Source organism: Peromyscus eremicus, chromosome 9, assembly GCF_949786415.1.
Source record: "Peromyscus eremicus chromosome 9, PerEre_H2_v1, whole genome shotgun sequence".
In the NCBI taxonomy this organism is placed as follows: Eukaryota; Metazoa; Chordata; class Mammalia; order Rodentia; family Cricetidae; genus Peromyscus; species Peromyscus eremicus.
In genome coordinates, this window is record NC_081425.1 from 43,956,611 (window position 1) to 43,982,621 (window position 26,011).

The window sequence follows — 26,011 nt, forward strand, 5'->3', positions numbered from 1 at the left end:
AATGAGCCTTTTTCAAAAGTATGATTGAGCTGGGTACAGTGGTACATGCCTTTAATCTCAGGACTAGGGAAGCAGAGGCAAGCTGATCTCTGTGAGTTCCAGGCCAGTCTGGTTGCCACAGGGAGTTCCAGGCCTGCCAGGGCTACACAATGAGGCTCTTGTGTAAAAATAAAAGAAAAAAAAAAGAAAAAAAAAAAGATTGGCAGTGTCCCTTCAGTGAACACTCACATTCCCTGATTTGTACTAATTATTCCAAAGAAAATAGATGGAATAAATAGGCATTGCAAATAATTTTGTTTTGTGGTAGGACCTCACCCATGTTTACAGATTACCCTTACATATTTTAGAACTTTAATGTTTATTTTTACTTATGTGTGTGTATGTGTCTATGTGAGTATGCCACATGTGTGCTGGCACTTTCAGAGAGCAGAACAGGGGATCAGATTTCTCAGAGTTGGAGTCACAGGCAGCTGTGAGCTCCCCAACTTCGGGGCTGGGAACCAAACTCTGATCCTCTGGAAGAGCAACAAGTACTCTTAGCTGCTGAGCCATCTCTCCAGCCCCAGATTATTTTTGTATCTGTATGACTAGAGTAATAAAGCATGCATCCATGTGCGTGTGTTTGGTAAAGGACTGTTTCTAGGAGTTTCAGGTATAGAGAGGATACCTTTTAGTTTGTTCCTGAGGTTTGGTTAGTAAGGGCATACATCTTTCTGATTACTTTAGTCTAATTAAATTGGAGAGAGAAGGTGTTATTTCTGGCTGCACTTTGGTTGTTATAAACGTATGTATTTTCCCTTTGCATTTAGTTCGGACTATATTTTTAACTACTGATAAGTAGATGTTCATGAAGTACTTTGACTTTTGGAAGAAAGAGGGCGAGTTAAGCTGTTGTTAAAACAAACTCAGCTGGTGGCACATGGCTTTGATCGCAGCACTCGGGAGGCAGAGGCAGGCGGATCTCTTTGAGTTCAAGGCCAGCCTGGTCTACAAAGCAAGTTCCAGGACAGCCAGGGCTACACAGAGAGACCCTGTCTCAAAAAACAAAACAAAACAAAACAAAACAAAACAGAACTGAAAAAACAAAAACAAACAACAAAAGACAAAGGAAAAGAACAATCACAACAATATTAAACTCCATTTTCTATGATGGTTGAAGCCACTGCAAAGCCTTATGGGAGCTTGGGAAGTAGAAGACAGGCTTCTTGAACAGCACACGCAGAGATGCTTGCCTGGAAACCTTTCTTCAACATGGTGTTCAGTTAGAAACTCCATGGGGATGTTTTGGGTGAGACAATCCTTATATTTTAGCATTTCCTAGCACTTGCCCATATGGCATGCACAAGTACCCTCTCTAACCCTGATGTGAAGACAGACACCACCCTTACATGTTTGGAGGATCCAGGTTGAGAAGTACTGGTTAAATAGATATTCATCTGGAAGAGAAGTCATACTCCTGGCTTCGTTTTGCCTTATTTATGTAGGTGTTGTGCTTCAGATCTCCAACTGGCTTCATCTCCAGGTAGTTTATTCTAAAATGCTGTATGTGCCTTATCTTTCTTGATTATGAGACAGGGCCTAACATTGTAGCCCAGGCTGGCTTGGAAATCACTATGTAGCCCAGGCTGTCCTCAGACTCACACTGATCCTTCTGCTTCACCTTCTCAAGTCCTGAGATTATAATTGTGAACTACCAGTCTAGCTTGATGAGTCTTTCCTTGCCTGCTTGCACCACACACGCTAGCCTTCATACCTCTTCTGTCCGTGAAATTCATCCCCCATGAACCACACATACACATTTCTGTTAAGAATTGATGACATCGTGTAGTGTGGATGATTGTCAGCTACTAATCAGAATGAATTAGAAGTCAGTGTGTTCGGTGCAAGGGAGATGGATCGGTCAATAAATTACTTGCCACCCAAATTGCGGTGATGGGAAACAGAGACAGGAGGATCCTGAGGTCTTGCTGGCTAGCCAGTCTAGCCAATGGGCGAGCTCTAGGTTCAACGAAAGACTCCATCCCAAAAACCTAAAGTGGAGTGTCCTAGAGGAAGATATCCAATATCAACACCCACACACACACACACACACACACACACACACACGCATGCATATACACTTACACAAAACAACAACAACAACAACAACAAAGAGATGTTTTTGTCAACTGGAGGGTAATGTTATTAATTATCTACCACTAAGGGATATAAAACGCTAAGCATCACCCTTTTACTATTGAGTCACGTTTCATTAACTATAATCACTTTAATATCCTTTCTCCCTCTCAGATGGATCCGAACAGAATATCGGAAGACAGCACTCGCTGCATTTATAGAATTCTGAGACTCCGTGAGAACCCAGGCTTACAGGACTCGACTCTGGAGAGTGAGGACACGGACACACTACCCGACTCATGCAGGAGGATGAAACAGGCCTTTCACGGGGCCGTGCAGAAGGTAAGTTCGCCCTGAAGTGGTTAAGTCAAGGGTTCTCCCTGCACTGTGGTAGCTGACTAGTAAGACTTGAGAAGCACCGTTGACTCTGTTCTTTTGTTTTAATAAATTGTGAAGGAGCTGATGAGGCTGTCTTAAAGAGAATTCTTTTGAAGTTGGTGGTGGTCAGTTTCTTTTCTTTCTTTTTTGCTTTTTGCTCTTGGTTTTTCAAGACAGGGTTTCACTGTGCAGCTCTGACTGTCCTGGAACTCACTCCATAGACCAGGCTGGCCTTGAACTCACAGCGATCTGCCTGCCTCTGGCCTCTGGAGTGTGCCACCACCACGCCCTGGCTTTTTCCTTTCTTTTTAAGAGGAGGGATTTGAATGTGTTTCTACAAAGAGAATCCAAGTGACTACAGTTTGTAGACGATCACTTTGTTAGTTTGAATCTTTGATCTAAAACACCACAGTCTAGGTTTTCGGACCTTCTGGTGGCCCGTTCCCCAGCTGCTTCTGAAGGATTCCCTGTTGCATACCTGTGGCCTGGGCCCCCGTGAGGAGCCATGTAACTGGCCCTCTGCCGTCAGGCATGGTGAGAGGGAGGTGTGCTGAGCAGGCGTGGTGATAGGTGAAATCACATGTCTCCTTTCTCATTTGCTGGGAGAGCTGGGTGGTAAGAGAGATGAGACCGGAGAAGCCGGGTGACACCATGCTGTCAGCCTTAGCTGAGAAACACATCTGCCTGGCAGATTCCTGAGGCAAGCCACCTGGGAATTCTGGTGCCTCTGAATTACCGTACTTCCTGACTCCACCGAAAACTGGGTAGAAGTCCAGTGCTACATGCTGTGTGTCTACATGTGAACCCCCACCCACTAGCCTTCCTGGCCTCCAGTTCACTACTTCTCATGTTGTCCCATTATCTCAGAGTAACCCGGGCACTCTCAGAGCTGTTGGACCTCAAATTGGTTAAGCTTTACTAATTAACTAGTACAGTTCTAGCTTAGTTCACCAGAGGGAGAGCAGAGATCTAAAAATCTGTCAGCTATAAGTACAGGCGGAAAGAGTAAGTTGTAAAACTAATTAAGGTAAATATAACACTTTCAAGGGGAGGCTTGCTGCATTTTATGCCATTTAAGGGACCGCTGATTTTTGGCTTACGTCACTGCGTCACACCACTAAAGACAATATGCTGACTAATGTGGCCATCACCGAATCTACTTGCACCTTAATTTCAGAGATGATCCACCAACGCTGAGTGTCACAGAGTCAGTGAAATAGACGATGTCCGTGGAGCAAGCATGAGAAGGCATGTTGCTTACAGCAGCTATGATCTGTCTTTGTGAATATATGTCTATATAATTTAATACACTATGAAATTACTTTAAGTGAGCACAGTTTGGATTAGGGATAAAGAACTTCACCATTGTTAAAAAGTGATAGCCTTTCTTGGTCGGAGGACGGAGCTTCATGGTAGGATGATGCATGCTTAGTATGGTTGAGGCTCTGGGTTCAAGTTCAGAATGTGGTAAACTAGGACGGAGACCCGATGAGAAGAACCAGCTGCTTGTATTAAAGGTTACCAGGTATGGTGGCTCATGTCTGTAATCCCAAACTGAGGCTGGGGGATTGTGAGTTTGAGGTTAGCGTGAGCTACATAGTGAGATACTCCCTCTGAGAGGAAGAGAGGAAGGGAAGGAGGGAGAGAGAGCCTAGGTTTTTCTATTAACAGATAATTATGGGTTCTCAAGAGGAGTGGGGCTTTCTTTCATTAATTTTGTGCTTTGCTTGTTATGCTATAGGAGTTTACATTTTAGAAAACATGGGCAATTTATAAAAGCCTTTTAAAAGCTCAGTGAACTATTGCAATAAGCCAGTGTACATTGGTATAATATACACATTATTTTAACACCCAATGTGTGCGAGAGGGAGAAGATTCTAGCTCTTCCTAGGCCTGATCTTTAGGCAGGAGATGAATGGTACCCAAACCTTATCATTACAGTTAACCAGCATCCATATGGTGTAACTGTGGACCTAGGCCTTTCGCCATACCTTTTTTTTTTTTTTCTTCTTAGACCCAATAATTTACTCTTTTATCCCAGTCAAATGAATGGTCTTCCAAATGTATTATCCTTTGATGAAAATCATTGGTTAATGTGTCGTCCGTGATATTTGCCAGAGTAGTCAGATTTCTAATTTGTCTTGGGGTTGGTAAAAATAGGACGGGTGGAGTAGGCATTCTGGAAGTCGATTTCCATCTTAACTTGAGTTCTAACAGATATTGAGCGAACCCATAAGACAGTTCATGTGTAGCTGCGACCAGTATTGAGAGATCAGCTCCTGCAGTGGTAGCACATACCAGACATGAGTGTAATATCACATTATAGGCGTGCAGAGAGTGGTGTTTACCCAGCTCATTGTGGTCAGACAAGTAATCTTGTTTTTCCCTCCTTTTTTGTTTGTGGCTAGGGTTTTTTTGTTTTTTTTTCCCCTTTAGCACAGAACTCTGAAAGCCTCCTACTGGTCCAACTCTACCAACCGCAATTTATAAAGTCTATCATAACAGTCTATGACAATAAAAAAAAAAAAAACAAAACTAGTACAAATGTGGTGTCTGACTTGTAAAAGGATGCCTGTTTTCAATTTTGGCAGCCTTGCTGGGCTCTGCCTAGCCATCCAGGCTTGGGCAAAGTGGTGAGTTCAGGGCTTACCCAGGATTGCTGTCTGAACTCCATGGATAGACATGCATCACGTTAATATTGTGAGCCCACAGGGCTGTGTGACTCTACCTGCCTTCAGTGTGCCGGCTTGTTGATTTTACACTGGGGCCTATTTTATAGAAAAAAATTGTCCAAAATTTGTCTGTCAAAGTATTTAGATGAATGATACCAAAGGAAGAAATCAATAGATGTCACCTTGCTGTCTGTCGCATTGAGGTACTCTGTGCCTTGAAGCGGGTATGAAGAAGCAAGAGGGCATATGGTTGCCTTCTTTCTTTCTTTCTTTCTTTCTTTCTTTCTTTCTTTCTTTCTTTCTTTCTTTCTTTCTTCCTTCCTTCCTTCCTTCCTTCCTTCCTTCCTTCCTTTCTTTCTTTCTCTTTCTTTTTTCTTTCTTTGCTTATTTGCTTATTTATTTATTTAATATATATGGGTCTTTTGCCTTCATGTACATATGTCTGTGTACCACATGTGTGCCTGGTACTCTCAGAGGCCAGAGGAAGGAGCCAGATCCCCTGGAACTGAAGTTATGAGCAGCCATGTGGGTGCAGGAAATTGCACTCAGATCCTCTGGGAGGGCAGTCAGTGTTCTTAACCACTGAGCCATCTCTCTAGGCCCTGTACTTGTTTTTCATATTGGCTTTTAAAAGCTAGACTTTAGATTATGAATTGTGTATATGTATGTGTGTGTGTGTGTGTGTGTGTGTGTGTGTGTGTGTGTGTGTAAGCACACTCACCCCTGCCTGTGTGTATAGAGGCTACAGAGGTTGACATCAGGCATCTTCCTCTATTGAGCTCCACCTCATTTTTTTTGACACAGAATGTCTCACATAATGTGGAGCCTGCTTGTTTGGTGAGACTGGCTGGTCAGTGAGCCCCCAGGCTCTGTCTGGCTCTTCTCCCAAGCCCTGGGGTTGTAGATGGGCATTGCCATGCCAGGCTTTCATGTGGGCTCTAGGGCTCCTAACCCAGGCCTTCGTGCTTGTTCATCAAACAGTTCTCCATTGAGTCTCTCCAGACCCGAATAATAAATATTTTTAATGTATATGATATACGAGACCGCTTTTATTTAATATTTATGTATTTTTTATGTCTTATTGGAGAGCATTACAATTTTTCCCTTGGTAGGGCTTGAGAGATGGCTCTGTTGGTAAAGTGTTTGGAAGACCTGAGTTCACATTTTAAAAAGCCAGGAGGGGCTGGAGAGATGGCTCAGCGCTTAAAAATACTTGCTACTCTTCCAGAGGACCCAGGTTCGATTCGCTGCTGTCTGCAATTCTAGTTTCAGGTGATCTGACAACGTCTTCTGGCCTCCCTCACCACCAGGCATGCATGTGCTGTACATACAGATGCAGGCAAAACCCCTACCCACATGAAATAAAAGAAAAATCCAGGAATAGGTTCTTCTGTTTCCTAGACCGTGGAAGAAGAGACAAGCAGATCCGGGGGCTCACTGGAGAGTCAGCTGGGCATCTGTGGCAGGTACCAGGCCATTGAGAGACCTATCTCATAAGACCTCCTGCATGGGAGGCTCAACTAGCTTCCAAGTGAGCTGCCATTTGCCCATAAAGCTTGAGGAAAGGGCTGCCTAGAACCAACAGGGAAAAAGATTTTTATGAATGTACCATGAGCAGTCTCCAACATTAGCTTAAACAAAGAAGCAACAAGGGAAAAGATTTTTATGAATGTAGCATGAGCAGTCTCCAACATTAGCTTAAACAAAGAAGCAAACAAAAACAGAAAAAGCCCTCCTAAAGCTGAATAATAATAATAAAAGTCTATAGACTATGGAGCAAAGCTGTAAGTTTCCCTAGGCCAAGGACTCTAGTTAGCTCTTGAATATATCACACCTAACTTATTTGGGGGGTTATCTGAAGAAAAAAAAAAGAACCAATGAATGATGGGCCACTTCTTGAACTCTGTAGACTAAGATCCTTGAGTGAAATGGGGCATCGCCAACCAATTTTAAAGCCATTCAGGAATGTTGTAAGGGTGGTTCTTTCTCATCTGGTATGGCAGATATGTGCTTGGCGGTCAAGAACGGCCGCTGTGGACAATGTGGACAATGTGCCAGAACGATCGGGTACATTTTGTGAGGTGGTGTCTCTAGCTAGACTTCTCACTTCCGTCCCATGTCCTGTGGAAACGTTTGCTTCTCCACAGCCTGGTCTCTCTGTAGACGGAGACCCAGAGTGTGTACGGGAAACTTGACTCTGGTTTCTTATGTAAGTGCAATTGTGTGAAACGCTCCGACTCCATTACCAAATGTGAAACTCCAACGGTAAGAACTGTGGCGATAGCTCCGTGGTTAAGAGCACTGGCTGCTCTTGCAGAGGACCTGGGTTCGGTTCCCAGCACCCACACTTTGGTTCCCAGCCATCTGTAACACCTCGTGTCCTCTTCTGACCTTTGTGGGTACTGTACACATGTGGTGCACATACAGTCGTGCAGGCAAAATGTTCACACGATCAAATAAATAACTCTAGAAACAAACAAACACCAACCAACCCAATGATGTCAATGACAATCAAGCTGTCTTCTTTACAGACATCTGAGCCTCTAATGCAGTGGTTCTCAACCTGTGGGCCATGACCCCCTGGTGGACCAGGGGGTCACATATCAAATATCCTGTGTATCAGATATTTACATTACAATTCATAACAGTAGTAAACTTACAGTAATGAAGTAGCAACAAATTTTATGGATGGGGGTCCCCACAACATGAGGAACTATATTAAAGGTTCACAGCATTAGGAAGGTTGAGAACCCCTGCTCTAATGCCGTACTGGAGAAGTAGGGTAAGAAAGTCGCCATTGGACCACCATTGTTATCCTGAGATAGTCAGTATACGTTTAGCATCATTTCCCTTGTAATTTATAATGTACATGCTCACTGTACCCTTATTGTAAGACTGGTGAACCCAACACTTCTGATGCTTTGCTCTGCAATGCAATAGTCATTGTTACTTGACATCTTCCCAACTGAAAGAATCTTATCAAGGGAAATGGCTGGGTACGTTTCTTTTCTATTATACTCCTAAGGTAAGCCACCCAGGGCTGAATTATCTTTCTTCAAGATGTCTGTATCTTCTTTGTGTCCAGGGTGGCCTCTTGGACTATCATGTTTAGATAGGGGAAGGGTAACAGAGAGTGATGGCCCTATGTGGGAGTGATACCTCTGGACTACTATATCCTGCTGACTAGACATCTAGCTTCCAGCTGAGCTCCCATTGCCGTGTAATGCTTGAGGAGGAGACTGCCTAGAACCAACAAGGAGGAGAGAGGGGTGCCGTGGGCAGTCCCTGGCATACATTAGCTCTGGATAAGTAGGAAAGTGGACTCAGTATACACAACACGCATATACTCTCCCATATATACCCGCATAGATACTCATATATATGGAGCAAGAGTTAACACAAGTCTGAAAAGTTTTGGTGGTCAGGATTTTATTTTCTAAAGTTTACATTTAGGTAACTAGAGAGATCAAGAGAGAGCATGGGAGAGAGAGTGAAAAGCAGATTTAACAGCATTCACCCATTTAAAGAAGTGTCACAGGTCCATTTAGACATATACATCCATAATGTTGATTGTCACTTGCCATTTTTTGGCTAGATTTTATGGATTCAGAAATGTTTACTCAAAACCAGAATGTTCATCACATAGAGTGATTGTTTTCTTTTTTTCCTGGTGGAGCTTTGATTCCATAGAATCCCAATGTTGATTGTTAGATAAATCCTAGCTAGGATTGTGTACATGCTTTTAATCCCAGCACCTAGGAGGCTGAGGCAGGGGGATCTCTGTGAGTTTGAGAACAGCCTGATCTATAGCCTGGTGAATTCCAGGACAGTTAGAGCCAGAAAAAAAGCCTTTCCCCAGATTTCAACTGAAGTAAATTAAAAATCAATGAAAATTTAAACAGCTATGTCTGCCTGGAGACTTTGGAGTTGTTATGTAGACATTATTTCTTATAGGCTTTCTAATTTCAAAAGAAAGATCAAGGGGGGAATTCAAATCCCATTTACTGTCTTTTTGCCTTTGTGTTCAAGAATATGTATCCTAAGAGAGTTTCTCATAAACACAGAAGGAAACTTGAGTTTGGGTCACTGGTGTTCCCAAGTTGAGATGTTAGTCATATAGTGGTTTTCTAGCAGGATTCCGTCTCCCCTTGCCATAATAGTTTTGGGAATTGCAATCAACCTCAATCATATTTAGTGTGTATAAAAGCTATCTTTATGGGAAATCTGAAGTACAATCCACAGAGATTTCCTACAGAGCCAAAGCCATCTGTATTAGTGACTTTTCTGTTGCTGTGATAAAACATCATGACCAAGGCACCTAACTTACAGAAGGGTCTGTTTGGGCTTACGGTTCTGGAGAGAGAAGAGCCCCTCCCTCATGGCAGGGAAGTGTATCAGTACACAAAAGGCATGGTAGCTTGGATTGGATGCTGAGAGCTCAAATTGTGAATAATAAGCACGAGGGGGAGAGAGAGAGAGAGAGAGAGAGAGAGAGAGAGAGAGAGAGAGAGAGAGAGAGAGAGAGAGAGAGACAGAGAGAGAGAGACAGAGAGAGAGAGACAGAGAGAGAGACAGAGAGAGAGACAGAGAGAGAGAGACAGACAGACACACACACACACACACACACACACACACACACACACACAGAGAGAACATTGGAAATGGCAGGAGGCTTTGAAAGCTTAAAGTCCATCTCCAGTGACATACTTCCTCTAGCAAAGCTGTACCTTCCAAACCTCCACAAACAGTGCCATCAAGTGTACAGATGAACACGCCTGTGGAGGACATGGTCATTTAAACCACAACACCATCTCCTGCCATTTGCTCAACAAAAGACCATTGGCAGCATCCTTAATCTCAGGAGAGCCCAAGTGAAGTGGGCAAGAGCCAGGAGTATTGCAGACTACCCAGCAAGTGATGTCAGAGGTGAGCTGCTTTTATCTGTGCTATGAATACCCCAGGATGGAAGAAAAGCTGGTTTGAATGGGCATCTTGAAAGAGACAAAGTTAGAAGGATCTACCTGAGAGAGGGCATCCATGATGGGCCGACTTCAGACACTTAGTGGAGCTTGTGTTCTAAGGGCTGAGTTGCCTTGTGCACACAGGGAAGAGTGGCAGCCTGTGGAGCGGAAGGGAGGAAAAGTCCCAGGGCAGTGTTTTCCAGTCTAGCTCCATCTTCAATGAACTTGGGGCCCTTGCTTGTTTTTTTTTGTTTTTTTTTGTTTTTTGTTTTTTTTTTTAAGAGCTCCCAGATCCTTGGCCAGAGGTTCTGACTTGGGGGCTACAAGAGTGGACCCTGTGATGCCTCCAAACCATCCCAAGTGCTAAGAGCCATTGGTGGACAGAACAGCCATTTTTTACACTTCTTTTTAATGAACTGAATATGCAAAAGAGAATGAAGACTGTTGTCTAGAAAAGGTGGGGTTAGGAGCTGGAGAGAGTTGTCTCTATCAGAGATGATCTGACATCCAGTGACTGTTGATCCTGAAGTTCAGGGTCGGAAGGAGGTCCATTCTAGGGAACTTCCTGGTCACTAAGATGCTGATCCAGTCCTTGATCTTGGCCTTTTGAGACTACCATGTGGTGATCACAGCAGTAGCTGGGGTAAAATTACTGATTTGAAATGCTAAGGGTCAAAGTCTTCCAGAACACGGACCGCTCCTTGTCCTCATTGAGGCTACTCCTCGGGTCTGCTCTCCCAGGTGAGTGGCAGCTCTGTCACCTCCACCACACAGAGCCAGAAGCCTGAGAATGGTCTTAAGCTTTTACCCCCAGCTCTTCCCTGCCCTTCATGCTGTGAATTCTGCCTCCTCACAAAATGTTCGAGCAGGACTCTACTTGAAGGATGAATGAATTAGGCTCTTGTGTGTGTCCTTTGGACATTTCAGGTCCATTTTTGTCTAGTTGTTTTTCTAATTGTCCCTCAAATTGCAGGGCAGGCATTTCCCAAAAGAGGTTCCCACTAGTGTTTGGCCACCTGCTTGTGGAATTAGGAGGCCCTCTGGAGGACACATGGAGCTTATGATCTGAGCACTAGCTACATGCACCCAGGCTGGATCTGGCTTACCCTAGGTGAGCTTTTCAAGGTCCCGTGACTTTCATTTCTGTCCCCCAGTGACAGGCACACAGTAATACAACTTAAAAGCACAAATTGAATGAGTGAATAACCCATACTTATCCCTGCATTATGTGTCATGTGTGGTGTCTTGTTAGGATTGCTCTTGCTGTGATGAAACACCATGACTTAAAGCAAGTTGAGGAGGAAAGGGTTTATTTGGCTTACACTTCTGCAGCACTGTTCATCATCAAAGGGAATCAGGACAGGAACTCAAACAAGGCTGGAACCTGGAGACAGGAGCTGATGCAGAGGCCGTGGAGGGGTGCTGCTTACCAGCTTGTTCCTCATGGCTTGCTCAGCCTCCTTTCTTACAGAACTCAGAACCAACAGTCCAGGGATGGCACTACCCACAATGGACTGAGCCCTCCCCCATCAATCACTAATTAAGATAGTGCCTTACAGGCTTGCCTGCGTGGTCTTATGGAGACATTTGCTCCATTGAGGCTCCCATCTTTCAAAAGACTCGAGCCCGTGCCGAGCTGACATAAAACTAGTCAGTACATGTGACTAGTCACCCTTGTCAGAAGTGAGCCATGTTGCAAACCCGTAAGATTTGTTAGAGTTGCAGGTCTCAAGTGTGTTTTGCTCCAGAGGGCAGTTTCCTCTCTCTGGTCATGAGCTCCTTAAAGGGCCCTCCTCTGGTGGCTTGCACCTTCGCTTCCTATCCTCACTGTCTACAGTGGCTGTCCTGACACCTTGGCTGCCCAGTGACTCTTATTCCTAGGGCATCTTCTGAGAGACTGTGAAAGCCATCTTTTTCTGAGGAGGTGGGGCTTAATGCAGTGTAAGGCTAGCATTCTTGTTGCAGTGGGCAGAGCGGTCACACTGCGCTCCTCTGCTGAGCCCCTGCATACATACATATATATATTAATGAGTAGCATAGTAGAAGACACTTTAAAGTTGGGCTTTTCGTGAAGACTAATGCCGCTGTCATAAGGCTTCTCCATCAAAGCCCAAGGGGACCTTTAACTGTAGTCGAAGCTTCTTCCTTTAAACCATGAAGGTTAAACAATAAAAACTAATTTTCTATTCCCAGAATACCCATTGCCCTTCCAGGGAAAGCATCACTCTGCTTTATGAAAACAAGGGCACGGAGCTCCTCGGCCTCTCGATGTGGAGCGTACATTAGCAGCTGCAGATGTGTCTCTTCCACTCCTGGGAGAAATGGTACCCAAGTGGCCATCATGGCCAAGGGCTTCACTGGGGAGCTTTCAAAGACTTTCATGACAATTGCTCAGGGAGCAGGGGGAGTTCCGACCCTTGGGATCAGTGGGGTTAGACACCCTTCTGCCTTTGCCCTCCCCTCTTCCTGCTGGACCCCTTTTGGACTTCCATCCTCCATGGGGATGGTGAGGAGTTGCCTCCATTCTGAGCGCTTTCCCAGTGCTTTTGACAGGGAGGAGGGGCTCTGCCCAAGGAAGCCGGGGCGAGAGGCATCTCCCATTGTGTATCTGCTCAGACAGAAGTCTGCTCTAAAGTTCTCGGCTTTGGGGTGTCTTTGAACTGTCACCACTGACTCCTCCTAAGGATCCTGGGCTGTCATCAGGACATCTAATAATGTCTCTCTCTGGGTATGAACTTCAGGACAGGCGGAGGTGGGGTGGGGTGGAGTGGGGATGGGGAAACTGAAATAAGGAATCTAAGTCCTGCCTCAGTAGGGTTGTACAGCACAGCGGTAGTTACTCTCCCTGTGCCTGGGGAGACTGCCTGGAGGTAATCGCTTTGTGGCTAAAGATGAGCTACTGCAGGAATCACTGGGGCGTTCTGGCTAAGGAGCAGCAGGTGTCAAAGGTGCCCATGAACGGGATGCCAGGTTCTGGCACATAGCACCGTCAGAAGACACTCCATATGACCCAGCTCCCGGCACTGCCAGCATCCTTGCGGGAGGAGGTGGTACACAGACGCAGCGGAGGAAGAACTGTGAAGCCAGATGGGCAGTCAGTGCCTAGCTACTGTTTTCTCTACACCTGAAAGACTTCTGATAGCAAGTGTTCTAGTTCTCCTCGCCGTAAGCAGTTTCTAAGTCTTAAGATGTGGAAGGACAACTGGATGCCTTACAAAACCCCAATCTCCCAATCATCTACTTGGTTGCTCTGGCAACCGGCTCCCATCCTCTGAGTTATCTCACTGGTATAAATAGGCCCCGGTTGGGAAAGGTTTATGAATAACAGAAGATGCTTCCATCATTTTTGTCATTAAAGAAATCCCAGGAATTTGAGAAGTGTGCCAGGGAACTTTGAACGCAGACCTAACTATTTATTTCTTTAAATCTTGCAATATCACAGAGGACCGGCCATGTCGAGCCTCGTCAAATGTAGGTCTGTACTTGTTCCTGAAGTCGCCAAGCGATTTCAGGAAGAGGAGGGACAAGCTCCCCTTGTACTTAAGATGCCCGTTCTAGCAGCCAGGCATCAGTTTGAGACACAAAGACAGGGAGAGGAGGTAGGAAGCAATTGGTGTCTTTCCAAGAAGGAGGATGGTAGCTTAAAGGCAGTAGTACCGGGCTGCTGAGGAGATGGGATTTCTGAGGGATTTACCACATATAGGTCCTCAGGACTTCCCTGAAGGAATGGGAAATGGGCTATTCATTTCCAGAAACAACCTGAGTGTGGCATTCATGTACTAACTGGCTGATGAATGCACTGTTCTTGTAACTAGGTCGGAGAAGAATTACATGTAGGGTATCATTAAGATGTTAAAATGAGTGCATTACATATGTTAACAAGTGTATGAACCCTGTATTATATCTGGCAAGCGGGGTGTTAAATCCTTGTTCAACCAGCCAGATGTCCCTGCAGCTGCTGTGGTATTGCAGAGGGAGGCAGCCACCTGAGGCCCTTGCTACTGACGGGTGCCAAGAGTGTCTGGAGCATCTGGCTGTACAAATTGCTTCTTCTGTGATTTGATTGACAGGTACCCCCATGGATCACATGATTCATATCACAGCATGGGTGGGATTTCAGACTGATAGACCCAGACTCTAGCAACTTGACCTTTATGTGGAACCTATTCAGCTGGGAATGCCTTCAGAATACGTGTGTGTGTGTGTGTGTGTGTGTGTGTGTGTGTGTGTGTGTGTGTAATCTAGAAGGATGAAACAAAATTGAAGTCAGACAAACTTAAGACCAATTTAATCGCATATACCCAGGGTCTTGTTTTTAACAGTTATTCAGCACAGTTTGCAAAGGTGGGCTTAGAAGTTGGATAAATTATGTGGAGCAAAAATCCAATATCCAGTTAAGCACTTTAAAATACAACTCAGAGTTTGTATTTATTCTTACACAGTGTGGCCTCCCCTAAGTGGGCCTGACTTCTCAAAATGAGCAGCTTTTCTTTGAGGTTGGAAAAAAAAATTCCTAAATCATTTAAGAGGCCACGCGGGGGTCTGAAGGGAGCTGGGTCCTAGTAGACTGGATGGTCCCCCATCAGACTCCTGGGACCTGCACTTCTTGGACGTCTCAGTTAAGAGAAGTTGAATGGAGGCCAGAGTGGAGACCACAGTTACACAATCAATTGATCTTTTGTATGCTTTGTTCCTCGGAGGACAGATTGTGAAATCTAAACATTGTTTCCTATGACTTAAACTCAGTTGAGCTTAAGAGAAAAAAATCAAATCGGTTGTTTTCCTGTCTCTGCAGATGTACTCTGACAGGAAAGATGAAAAATTAATGCAATCTATTTCGAAAGATAGCACTCCATGTGAAACATCGTCATTTCCAGTTTGAAAGCCTGAAAGCCTGCCTGTGGCTTCCAGGGGGCGTCAATTTGGGGCAGTGTCCACTAGGTGGCACTGTGTCAGAAGGTTTCTTTTATCCGTCACTTGGCTGCAGTTTCTTGGGCTGACTCAGTTTTCTCTCTTCTTTCTGTTTTGTTCCCTTTTCTTGTTCTGTTAAAGGAAGTTATTATAATTTAGGCCCAAAGTATGCTTATCTTAAAAATGGATACATTTTTTGAAAAGACTGCTTGTTACAGTTTGACCGTAAATAAGTTCATTCAGTCATGAAGTTTCTTATTAATTCTCATAGGTAAAGATTCTTGTCCTGGGTCATTTATAGGAACCAAGGGTCGTGTGTGTGTGTGTGTGTGTGTGTGTGTGTGTGTGTGTGTGTATGAGTGTGTGTGGTGTGTGTATGTGTGTCTGTGAGTGTGTGTCTGTTTGAGTGTGTGTATCTATGTGCGTGTCTCTCTCTCTGTGTGTATCTATGTGTGTGTCTCAGGTTGCTATATTTTGGGAAGGCAAGTTGCTGATCTTCTAAGTAAGGGAGTCAGGTAGAAAATTAGGTTCTCTTGAAGATAACTTAGTAGTGGCTTCTAGTCAAGGGGGGCTTTGCTCAGCCCCACACTCTAGAAACTGCTGAGGCTTCCGCTCTAGGACGTTTATTATATGATTATCATACAATTCAAAATGATAACGCAAGGGGAAACTTGGTTGGCTGAAAATGTAAGAAGTTATTTATTTATTTTTTTTATGTGGGATAGAAATGTAACTTGTGAGATTATACCTTTGAGTGAACACGGACATTTCCAAACCACAATCCATGGGGACAGTCAGCAATCACATTTCTTAAAACCTGCTGGATATCAGAATCCACCGTGGAGTATCTTTTGAAAAATATCAAGTTGATATGAGACCAGTGGCTGTGAATAGGGCCAGGGCAACCACAAAGTTTTCTCCAAACTGCAGCTGCATCCCCCAATGGGATATATCACGTTCTACTTACAAGAAATTTGTGTGAGCACACATGCTTGCATGCACGCACACTCACACATGCATGTGTAAGGGTGCACTTACTGATGTGTGGGTCCGTGTGTACATGTGTGTAGAAGTCAGAGGCCATCTGGGGGTTTTGTTCTGCAGAAGCCACCCACCTTGGTTTATTAGTACAGGGTCCCTCATTGGCCTGGAGAATGATTGCTAGGTGAGGTTGGCTGACCAGAGAGTTCCACGGACCTGCTGGTGAGTGCTGGTATTGCCTACTGAGTGCTGGGATTACGACGGTGCACCAGTGTCTAGTATTCCTGGTTCTCTTGTCACACACACACACACACACACACACACACTGGTTCTGGGGGTCTAACTCAGATTTCATGGTTGCATGGCAGGCACTGTGCCAAATGAGGTATCCTTCAGCTAAGAATGTATTTGTTTGTTTGTTTATTTATCTTTTTGCAGTCTCAAAGCCCAAAGACAACTGAAAATTCTAGACTTAGTAGAACGGTATGTTTATGACTGCCCATAAATAGCAGTTACTTTCGGGCTCAAAAGTTTGGGGTGGAGACATACGTGTTACAGTGTTTTGTGTGTGTGACCTGACGTCACAGATTCATCATATGATCCATTTTGGGGATTGAAACTTCCTTACTGAATTTCTGAGAGGAATTGCAGTTCTTGGATACTCTAGCGGAATAACACAAAAGCATTACCTCCTGGGTCTCTAATGAGAGGTCTAATTCATCCTAGGACACGGGCCCTTTTTTCCCCTGACAGCAGGCATTGAAAGTGCTTCCAAGAGGTGCTATTTATTGAATTTTCTTGTAACTAAATGGGTCTGTGGCAGCTCTGACCCAGAAGCCACTGATTAAGCGGGCAGGGAAAGTGCATTCCCAGTGGAGAGGGAGAGAAAAACGTCCCTGCCCATGTAATCAGGGGCTTCAGTCTGCTGCTTTGGGCTGGGTCTCAAGCTCTGAGATAATTCCTCATTTGCCCATGTAGAAATCCTTGCAGAGGGGATTTGCCAGTCTCATCTGAGGCTATAGCAGCTGCTCATCTGTTAGAAATTCAAATGTGAGACTCCAGAACGGGCCTTCTGTATCTCGGACTCACTGCATGATTTTGCAGTACCTGCCGGTCCTCCTGGAGGTCGGCTCACACCGCTCAGTTTTGAGAGTCACTGCAGCCACAATGACATTTTTCTTGATTTTTCTCCATGATGAGGCTGAGTGTAGAAAATCAGGGAAGAGATCGGGAGGGATGTGCCACGCACCTGCTCTCCTGACAGTGGAGCAGGTCAGAGCTAGGGGAAAACGAGGGTGTGGTTTTAAGCCTCAGAATGTAACTCTGTTTCCAAGATGTCTATTCTAATCAGGTAAAGATGCAGTATGTATATGTGATATCTATGTGTAAATGTACACAGTGGATATAGAGATACTGTGTATATAAATGTATAAAGTTACACACAATGTATAATAATGTACCATGTGTATATATATAAATGCATAAGAATATATGTAGTTATTAAAATATACTATGTATGATTATGTACATATAATTCCATAAAATATACATAGTATATTTTAATAACTACACATATCCTTATGCATTTATATATAATTAAATATGCATATAATTCCATATATACATAATCATATATATGTAGATATACACATAATCTGCAGTGTGAATGTCAAGTGAACCAAACAGGAGATTCCAAAAATTGGATTGTTGACGATCCTGTGAGACTGGAGGTCAGAAGTGGAGAGGGATAGAAAGATGACTGAGAGTCACTGCATTGTCCAATGCAAGCGGCCACCATCTGCTTCAGATTCCGTACAGTGGGCTTCAGGCTGTACAGGGACCCAGGTGTAGGCCAGGGCAGAGGCCAACCTGATGTGATTTCTGTGAGTTCTCCAAGAGTTATGAAAAACAGCATAGATTCTTGTCTCCTTTTGGGGGTACTGAGGGTGGAGAGAAGACTAAAGAAGAATCCATGTTATCTCCAGGTAGCTTCTCACTGACAAGAATTGAACTTGGGTTATTTCATCTACTCATTTAATGGTCCGATTGTATGGCTGAAGGCCTTCCTGTCTGGATAGGGAAAGCTCTGATGACATGGTCCGTTCTGTAAACATCGTGGAGTGGTGGGTGGCCAGCAGGAGTGCTTATCCTAGTAAGGGAGACAGGACGCTGTCCCATGTTGATAGCGTCCAGGTATCTGACTTTACTGGGCACTCAGCTGGGTGCACACCTGCATTATCTCACCCAACCTTCCCAGCCTGGCTGCTCTTTAAGCACTGAGATTGGAACCAAGGCGAGAGCTGGAGCTTTGACCTGCTCTAACTTCTGGGACATTTCACGTTAGCTGATGTCTGAATTGGGAGAGCATGTAGTCACTTGATAGAGACTTCATTCTGGGGGCTTAAGTTAAATGTGCAATTACCAACACCTGTCTACTTATGATCATTTTTCCCTGGCCTATGCATCTAGGCTTATTTGCAATAGTATTTTAAGTTAATTATTGGCATTCTGAAAGCTCTTAGGCCTTCGTATAGTACTTTAAACACACTATGACTTAAAAATATAACCACTGGGATCCAGGCATCACTCTCCTTCTTGTGGGCGGAGCCTCTGCATTATAATAGGAATTCACTACTGAGCTCCATAAAAAGAGGCCCACTGAAGACCAAATAGAGTCATACGTTTTGTGTATTTGGAATTTTTCTGGCTTACTTCCTTTCCATCTGTGTACCTGCTACAGATTTTTAATTATGTTTTATAAGTTAGTTTGTCTCTTGCTTTCTTTTATTGCCCCAAAGGTTTGTGTGGCAGTGTGTGTGTGCATGCATGCATATGTGTGTGTGTGTGTGTGTGTGTGTGTGTGTGTGTGTGTGCGCAAACTGGACTTTTTAAGCATTTCAGGCATTCAGAATCTAGGAATATGAGATGCAGGGACTCTGCTGCCTACCTCAAAGCTTCGCCTCATTATAAAGCATCCTGGCTGATTTTACATCTGGTAGTCCTACATATTTTTACTGCTTTACAAAAAAAATGGGTTTATGAATAAAATTCTCTTTTATTTCAGGAATTACAACATATTGTCGGGCCACAGCGCTTCACAGGAGTTCCAGGTAATTATGAGTTTGTGTGAGTGTTTGGAGCCCCATACAGTCTGTAGTCTTTAAGCTCACCTGGTTCTCTCATCCTCAGCCATGATGGAAGGTTCATGGTCCGATCTGGTCCAGCGAGGCAAGTCTGAGATTCAGCCTTTTGCTCACCTCACCATTAATGCCGCCAATATCCCATCGGGTAAGTTATATTTACACTCTGCCTGAAAACATATTTCAATTTTTTGTTTGTACATCAGCCTGTGGACATACTCAAGCCTATTCTTAGCCTGATACTAAAACTTCTGAGTCTTGACTTCTAAACCAAAAGAAGGAGGCCAACCCTTTAGTTGGCCCCTGCCTTGTCAATCATGTCATAGTCACATCATCCCTGTATTCATTTTCAGATCATGGAAGTGGGTGTTTATTTTAGGTACCTGTGTCAGTTGGGAACACATATAATTGTTCACAGTGGCCATCTGTTTTCACTCATGAAGTAGATTAGTTTGGTACCAAACGCATCCCCATTACTGACCTCCTTGGTGGCTGACTTCTGGGAGGACTGTGTGGAGGTTAGCAGGGAATAGGAGTCCTCAGGAAGCTAAGATATTCTGTGCCTTCTCCCCGTGCTCATCCTCCTACTCCCTGGTAAATATTTGGTTTCATGGGCCAGAGACCTGATTACTTTTGAAAATGAGGATCCAGAGCTCTGTGCCTGAAGCTACCTCAATGCACTAGGTAGGTAGTTATCACAGAGTTCCACTGGCTACTCACTACGGGCTAGGCAAAGATTACAAGGATTCCAGAGGACATTACAGTAGAGTGAGAATTGAATTGTTAACACTACTGTGTCCTACATACTGAGTATCTCCTATGCTTAGGTAGTTTGCTGTGCATTCGGGGTCCCTCATCCTCCTACAAGGTCGCAATTATCATTCGGATTATACAGACGATGAGACGGGGCTTCCCATAGTTTGTCACTTGCTTGAGGTCATAGTGGTAACAGGATTAGAAGCTGACTTTCCACACTACTTAATTCCCAGTCCCTGCTATACACTATCCCAGAGGCAGGCTGCAAGGTACCTGTGGTGGGTTGGCTTTGTCAGAAGGAAGTAATACAAGGGTCATAGATATTTTTTCCAGAAGTGGATCAGCTTGGTATCTAATGACAAAGGCTTTAATGTCTGCTTGGGCCTGTGACCTTGCATGCAGTAGTGGAATCTGTGCCTCAGCTACAATAATCATGGAAGTAATGTCCACCTTTTGGGGAAGCCGTACATATTATATTTTTGGTAGAAGGGGGCATATTACACTCAGCAGATGTAATTCACAATTGTTATCTGAGCTTGATTAAGTCATTATGTAAATTCCATTTTGTTCCACAAATGACCTAAGGCAGGATTTTTTTTTCTTTTTTGAGTTTAAACTTTTTTTTGAGTCGTTTCAATAATAAAAGTCCATCTTTTTAATACATAATTTTGAGCCATTATCCTAGCAGAGGCCATAGAGAGAACTGTTTTCTGATTGAAGATATGAAAGGCAAGAAGCCAACTCTTGAGCCGTTAGGAGATTCTCTAAGCTCCCTGTTCAGATCCCCATAGTTCTCTGTCTGTCTGTGCCTGGTGATGGAGCTATGCTAATTTTCTGAGTGGGAAAACTAGTTTGCATGTTCACAAAGGCAATCAAATTAATACCAATGCATGGGCTGCGTGTGCTGTGAATGTACCCTGCATTTATCTTTTCAGTTCACTTTAAATGGCATAGGATAAATATTGCCTGAGACCGTGTGCCAGAGTCGGCTTGGCAACAGCAAGCATGTTTTAGTTATAAAGCTTCCTCTGCAGGCACCTAGACTCTAACCAGTGCCAAAAATCCAGGCAAAACTCCTGCTTATGTGCCGACAGCTATTTGGCTTAGGACGCAGGGAAACGGGCCACTCCATGACTCTGTTTAAGGGAATAGAGTTAGTGGCTCTGGTTGGGCCAACAGCCCCTCTAACACATTGTGCTCGAAATGCTGGCCAGTATTGAATGATTCAGAGGAAGCTGGCTTTCACTTGCTGTTTTTATTTTGGAGCGCTGTTACGTACTTATTTATACAGAATCTGTCGTATGTGGACTGTTCTGCGGTTTCAACGTTTCTTGAGTAAAATGCGTTAGGAAGTGCTTGGGGGCGGGGTCAGAAGATGGGATTTTCCTTAGGAAGCTGTGTAAGCAAGAATGTTTGCTGAGGTCCCTGTCCAAGCAGCTGGGAGCCCAGCAGAGAGTTGGAGGGGTCAGCCAGGCTGGAGTAAGAGGTCCGCAGCATGCCTCATTAGCAATACAAATCCTGACTGCCAGGGCAGGCCTGCCTCCACCCTGCCTTTTCCTCATCTTTCCCCCATCGTTATCTCTCGGTGAGTCCTTTATTCACACTGTCTGGCTTTCTAGTCTTTCTCCTGTGGACTTCATGAACACCCCACGGAGCTTCAATAGCGTTTTTCTCACCAACTGTATGCGTCCGTTCCTCAACCTATTTCTGACTTGAGCCTCCCTAGCTTTCTGGCTCTTCTGCCTCACCAAGCTGACATCACGGATCTCTGCAGCTTCTGCCCATGTCAAACCCTGCTCTTTCCAGCAGGCAGCAATGGGGTGATCATATTTTGTATGCTAACTTCTTATTTTCCTCATCATCAGTGGTAAGCATCCCAAGGGCCCTCTACTTGGTAAACATCTTCGTTATGGACAGAGCGGGTCATTCTTCATTTTAGGCAGAGTGAATGTCCACAGGAAGCACCATGTTAGGTCTCTTCCTGTCAGATTACCAGGAAGAATCAGTACTTGAGGACAGGAATGGAGAAAGGCAGAGAATATATTAGAATATAGAGGATGCTTCTCCCACGTGACGCACTGAACTGTGGGAATGGTACTCGATCAGGGTTCCTATGTGTTCTCACTGCTGTTTTGTATTCCTTTCTTGCCATCCCTGGCCGTATCTCACTCCAACATGAGTTTGCCCATTCCATAGAAAGAAGAGACTTCACTTTAGTAATTTAACTTGTCTCTGTTAAGAGAGACGTACATGACAATTGAACGAAATGTAGTACAGGAATTGGGTAAGAAGCTGGGCAATATGGAGTAACTTGAGTTGGGAATATTTTGAGTTTCATAAGCTCTGCCCATGGATTAGGTGGCTATCTACTGTCCTGGAGGAGTTCCATGTCAGTGTTTATGATGATGTAGTGAGCAGGCTTTTATAGTCTCATGTTGATTCACTTGGGACTCTAGGGTGGTATTTGCATGTGGGACACTTGACTCCAGGCAGAGCTAAGTGGGAGAAAAGGATGATTGCTGTCCAGTGCCTGGAGGCTGGTGACTGGCTGTAGCAGCCCTGCTGTGAAGTATGAGAACCCTCTTGTCCTCTTTGGAAACTGGAACCTTGTTTTCTTGATCATTTAGTGATGAATTGTCCCACTGCAGAATGACTACTGCCTCATCCTACCCCCCACCCCACTATTACCATCTCCTGTTTGATTTCTGCAGTAGCTTCATTTGGAGGTCCTCAGATCACATCTGAGATACCACAGGCTTTTCTCTGGTTCATCCTCTGACTCTTTAGGGAAGGATACAGGTGTTCAAGTCTCTCTAGGACTCAGGCTACTGTGGGAAGGTAGATAGTGTAGGTGGTATTATTGTTATTGTTATTATTTATACAAAGATCTCCTTGGATCCACCAAACCAGAGAGTTGTCAACTTTCATGACATGGAATCTAGTTCCTGGGGTGGTGGCTTCAGTGTTAGTCCCTGTGCTTATTTCTTTTATTCTTAAAAAATTATTTATTTATATTTTTGTATACCGTAATGTTGAAATCATAAGGACATTTTCATTAAAGTATATCATGTATTTTTGACATTATTCACTTTCCATCACACTCAATCCCAAATAGCACCCCTTCTATTTGCATGGTTGATGTGTGTGTGTGTGTGTGTGTGTGTGTGTGTATGTGTGTGCGCGTGTGTGTGCGCGTGTGCGTGTGTGTGTGTGTGTGTGTGTGTGTGTGTGTGTGTGTGTGTTCTAGCTTCCACACATGAGCAAGAACTTGTAATACTTGTCTTTTCTGAGTCTCCCTGACTAATTTCCGTCATTTACCATCTCAGTACTAGCCAGTTGTAGGCAGCATGGCACCTAACAAATTTCTTATGCTGCAGAAACAAATTGTTCCCTGCTCCTGTAGTCTGAGACCAGCTGTGCTTTGTCTTCCTGACCCAGAGAGATGGCACTGTTAGTTTGGTGTAACTCGGTACAAAATCCTTGGAGGAAAGATGTGTTCTTGGACCTTTCCATGCTTCTGTAAACTCCTACCCTCTGAGTTATCACTTTTTCCAGTAGAATAATTGGTGTCCACATAAGTACATGTATTGAGCAATTTGATTTATTATAGAGGTATCCCCAATTTTTAAAGAGCCGGTAACATACATCAAAGATCTGGACTATGAAAAACATTGGGCACATGACTGATTTACGGTGTTCTTTACAACTTGGACTTCTCCAGAAACAAAAGCATGGAGGTCCCTTGTCACCTCATTTCTTGGACCAGAAGGGGTTGTAGGAGAACTTGGAACTGGGGAGTGATTTTACAATATTAGATGTGAGTGATTGCATGACGTTGAGGAGCTAAGATTTATTTATTTATTTATTTTTTATTCATTCATTCATTCATTTTTTGAGCTTCTCTGGGGATAGACACTCAGCTATGTGACTCTGGCTAAGGTGGGCATGATAGATGGTGACACAGATAGAACTGGCCTACCCCCAGCTTCTGTGACCCAGACTCTCACATCCTTCTACATACCCCTGTCCATGAACAGAGGGTAAGTTATGTGACAGATGAAGTGCTCTTCCTGTGCAAGCTGATTTCTTTCCTGTCTGAATTGACTCTGGCTAAGTCTTCTCTTAAATCTGGCATGAACTACTTTCAATCTTCTCCCTTCTATGTTTCTGGCAGGGTAGCACCTTCATGGAGTCAGTTTTGATCCCTCTGTGTGGAAATAACTTGTTCCCTTTCTCTGTATTCCCATCGCAATTTTATGCACTTCCTCCACCACGCTTTGCTTCTTTTCTGGACCGTGTTGCATTATCACTTATGTCCAATAGCCTCTTTGAGGGCAGGAATAGAGGACTTTTGCTTTTGTGCCCCTGGTTGTCAGGATAGAAAGCACCGAGTCCCGTTGAATGCACCCATCCCCGTACAGAAACTGCGTGTCAAGGTAGGTTACTGTGTTGGAGTAAAGACTATGATGTTGGCATATAATACCACCCACCAGCCCATGGAAATAATGAAGAGTTTTCTCATCCAAGAAGTGGATTCTAAATCTGTTCCTCTGTTCTCTGTAGGTTCCCATAAAGTCACTTTGTCCTCTTGGTACCATGATCGGGGCTGGGCCAAGATCTCCAACATGACTTTAAGCAACGGAAAGCTAAGGGTTAACCAGGACGGCTTCTATTACCTGTATGCCAACATTTGCTTTCGGCATCACGAGACATCAGGAGACCTAGCAACGGAGTATCTTCAGCTGATGGTGTACGTCGTTAAAACCAGCATCAAAATCCCAAGTTCTCATAACCTGATGAAAGGAGGAAGCACCAAATACTGGTCAGGGAATTCTGAATTCCACTTTTATTCCATAAGTGTCGGAGGGTTTTTTAAGCTCCGAGCTGGTGAAGAAATCAGCGTTCAGGTTTCTAACCCCTCCCTGCTGGATCCAGATCAAGATGCGACCTACTTCGGGGCTTTCAAAGTTCAAGACATAGACTGAAACTCGTTTTGTGGAGCGTTAGCATGTACATCCTAGATGTTTGGAAGCATTTAAAAAAATGGAAGATGTATATAGGTGTGTAAGACTACTAAGAGGCATGGCCCACATTGTACAAAATTTATGGTCTTCTCTCTTGACCCTGTATAGGTCATGCATATGTAAAGTCAATAGGAGATGTTAGACTCCTGGTGATTACACAGTGGTTGTATAATTTTGTAATGAAATCCTAGAATTCAATCAGACTGGAAGAAGTATGGGGATGCTTATGAAAAATGGAAGGGATCACAGTCTCTGGGTCTAAGTCCTGGCCATGTGCCATGAAGAACCTCAAAGTTAAAAGGGTGCCATTTCATTGCAGAAAAATGATAGTTTGAAGGGTTAAGTTCTTTTGAATTGTTACATCATGGTGGAACCTGCAAATAAGTACTTTTTTTTCTAATGAGGAGAGAAACTGTATGTATTTTTTATATAGTACCTAAAGTTATATTTCAGGTGTAATGTTTTCTGTGCAAAATATTGTAAATTATATTTGTGCTATAGTATTTGATTCAAAACTATTTAAAAATGTCTCACTGTTGACATATTTAATGTTTTAAATGTACAGATGTATTTAACTGGTGCACTTTGTAATTCCCCTGAGGGAACTTGTGGCTAAGGGGAAGGATACTGTTTCTGGCGACCACACCGTAGTTTATTTCTTCATTCTTTTTAATTTAATAGAGTTTTCAGACTTGTCAAGCCTATGCAAACAAAAAAAATTAAAATGGATACCTTGAATAATAAGCAGCATGTTGGTCACCAGGTGCCTTTCAAATTTTGAAGCTAATTGACTTTAGGAGCTGACATAGGCAAAAAGGATACATAACAGGCTACTGAAAACTGTCGGGAGTATTTATGTAATTATTGAACAGGTGTCTTTTTCTACAAGAGTTACAAATTGTAAATTTTGTTTCTTTTTTTAATAGAAAAAGTATTATGGTTTATCAGCAAGAAACAATCCACTTTTTAATTTAGTGAAAGTTATTTTGTTATACTGTACAATAAAAGCATTGTTTCTGAATGTTAATTTTTTGGTACAAAAATAAATTTATATGAAACCTGCCTAGTCGCTT

General features: G+C 43.7%; 1 protein-coding gene across 1 annotated transcript; it reads left to right on the plus strand.

The window, feature by feature from the left end:
- Positions 1-2,289: 2,289 nt before the first annotated feature.
- Tnfsf11 (TNF superfamily member 11) lies at positions 2,290-26,000 on the plus strand. Its single transcript, XM_059274331.1, has 4 exons — positions 2,290-2,457; positions 19,083-19,128; positions 19,208-19,306; positions 24,478-26,000. Exons 1-4 carry the CDS (start codon positions 2,290-2,292, stop codon positions 24,897-24,899), a joined length of 735 nt encoding a protein of 244 aa, XP_059130314.1. The 3' UTR covers positions 24,900-26,000.
- Positions 26,001-26,011: the final 11 nt, after the last annotated feature.

Bases quoted from the DNA above. Each gene is read 5' to 3' on its own strand.
- Tnfsf11 (XM_059274331.1), top strand. From the start codon at position 2,290: ATGGATCCGAACAGAATATCGGAAGACAGCACTCGCTGCATTTATAGA. The intron at 2,458-19,082 runs GTAAGTTCGCCC...CTTTTATTTCAG, and splicing joins TTCACGGGGCCGTGCAGAAG to GAATTACAACATATTGTCGG. The intron at 19,307-24,477 runs GTAAGTTATATT...TGTTCTCTGTAG, and splicing joins TGCCGCCAATATCCCATCGG to GTTCCCATAAAGTCACTTTG.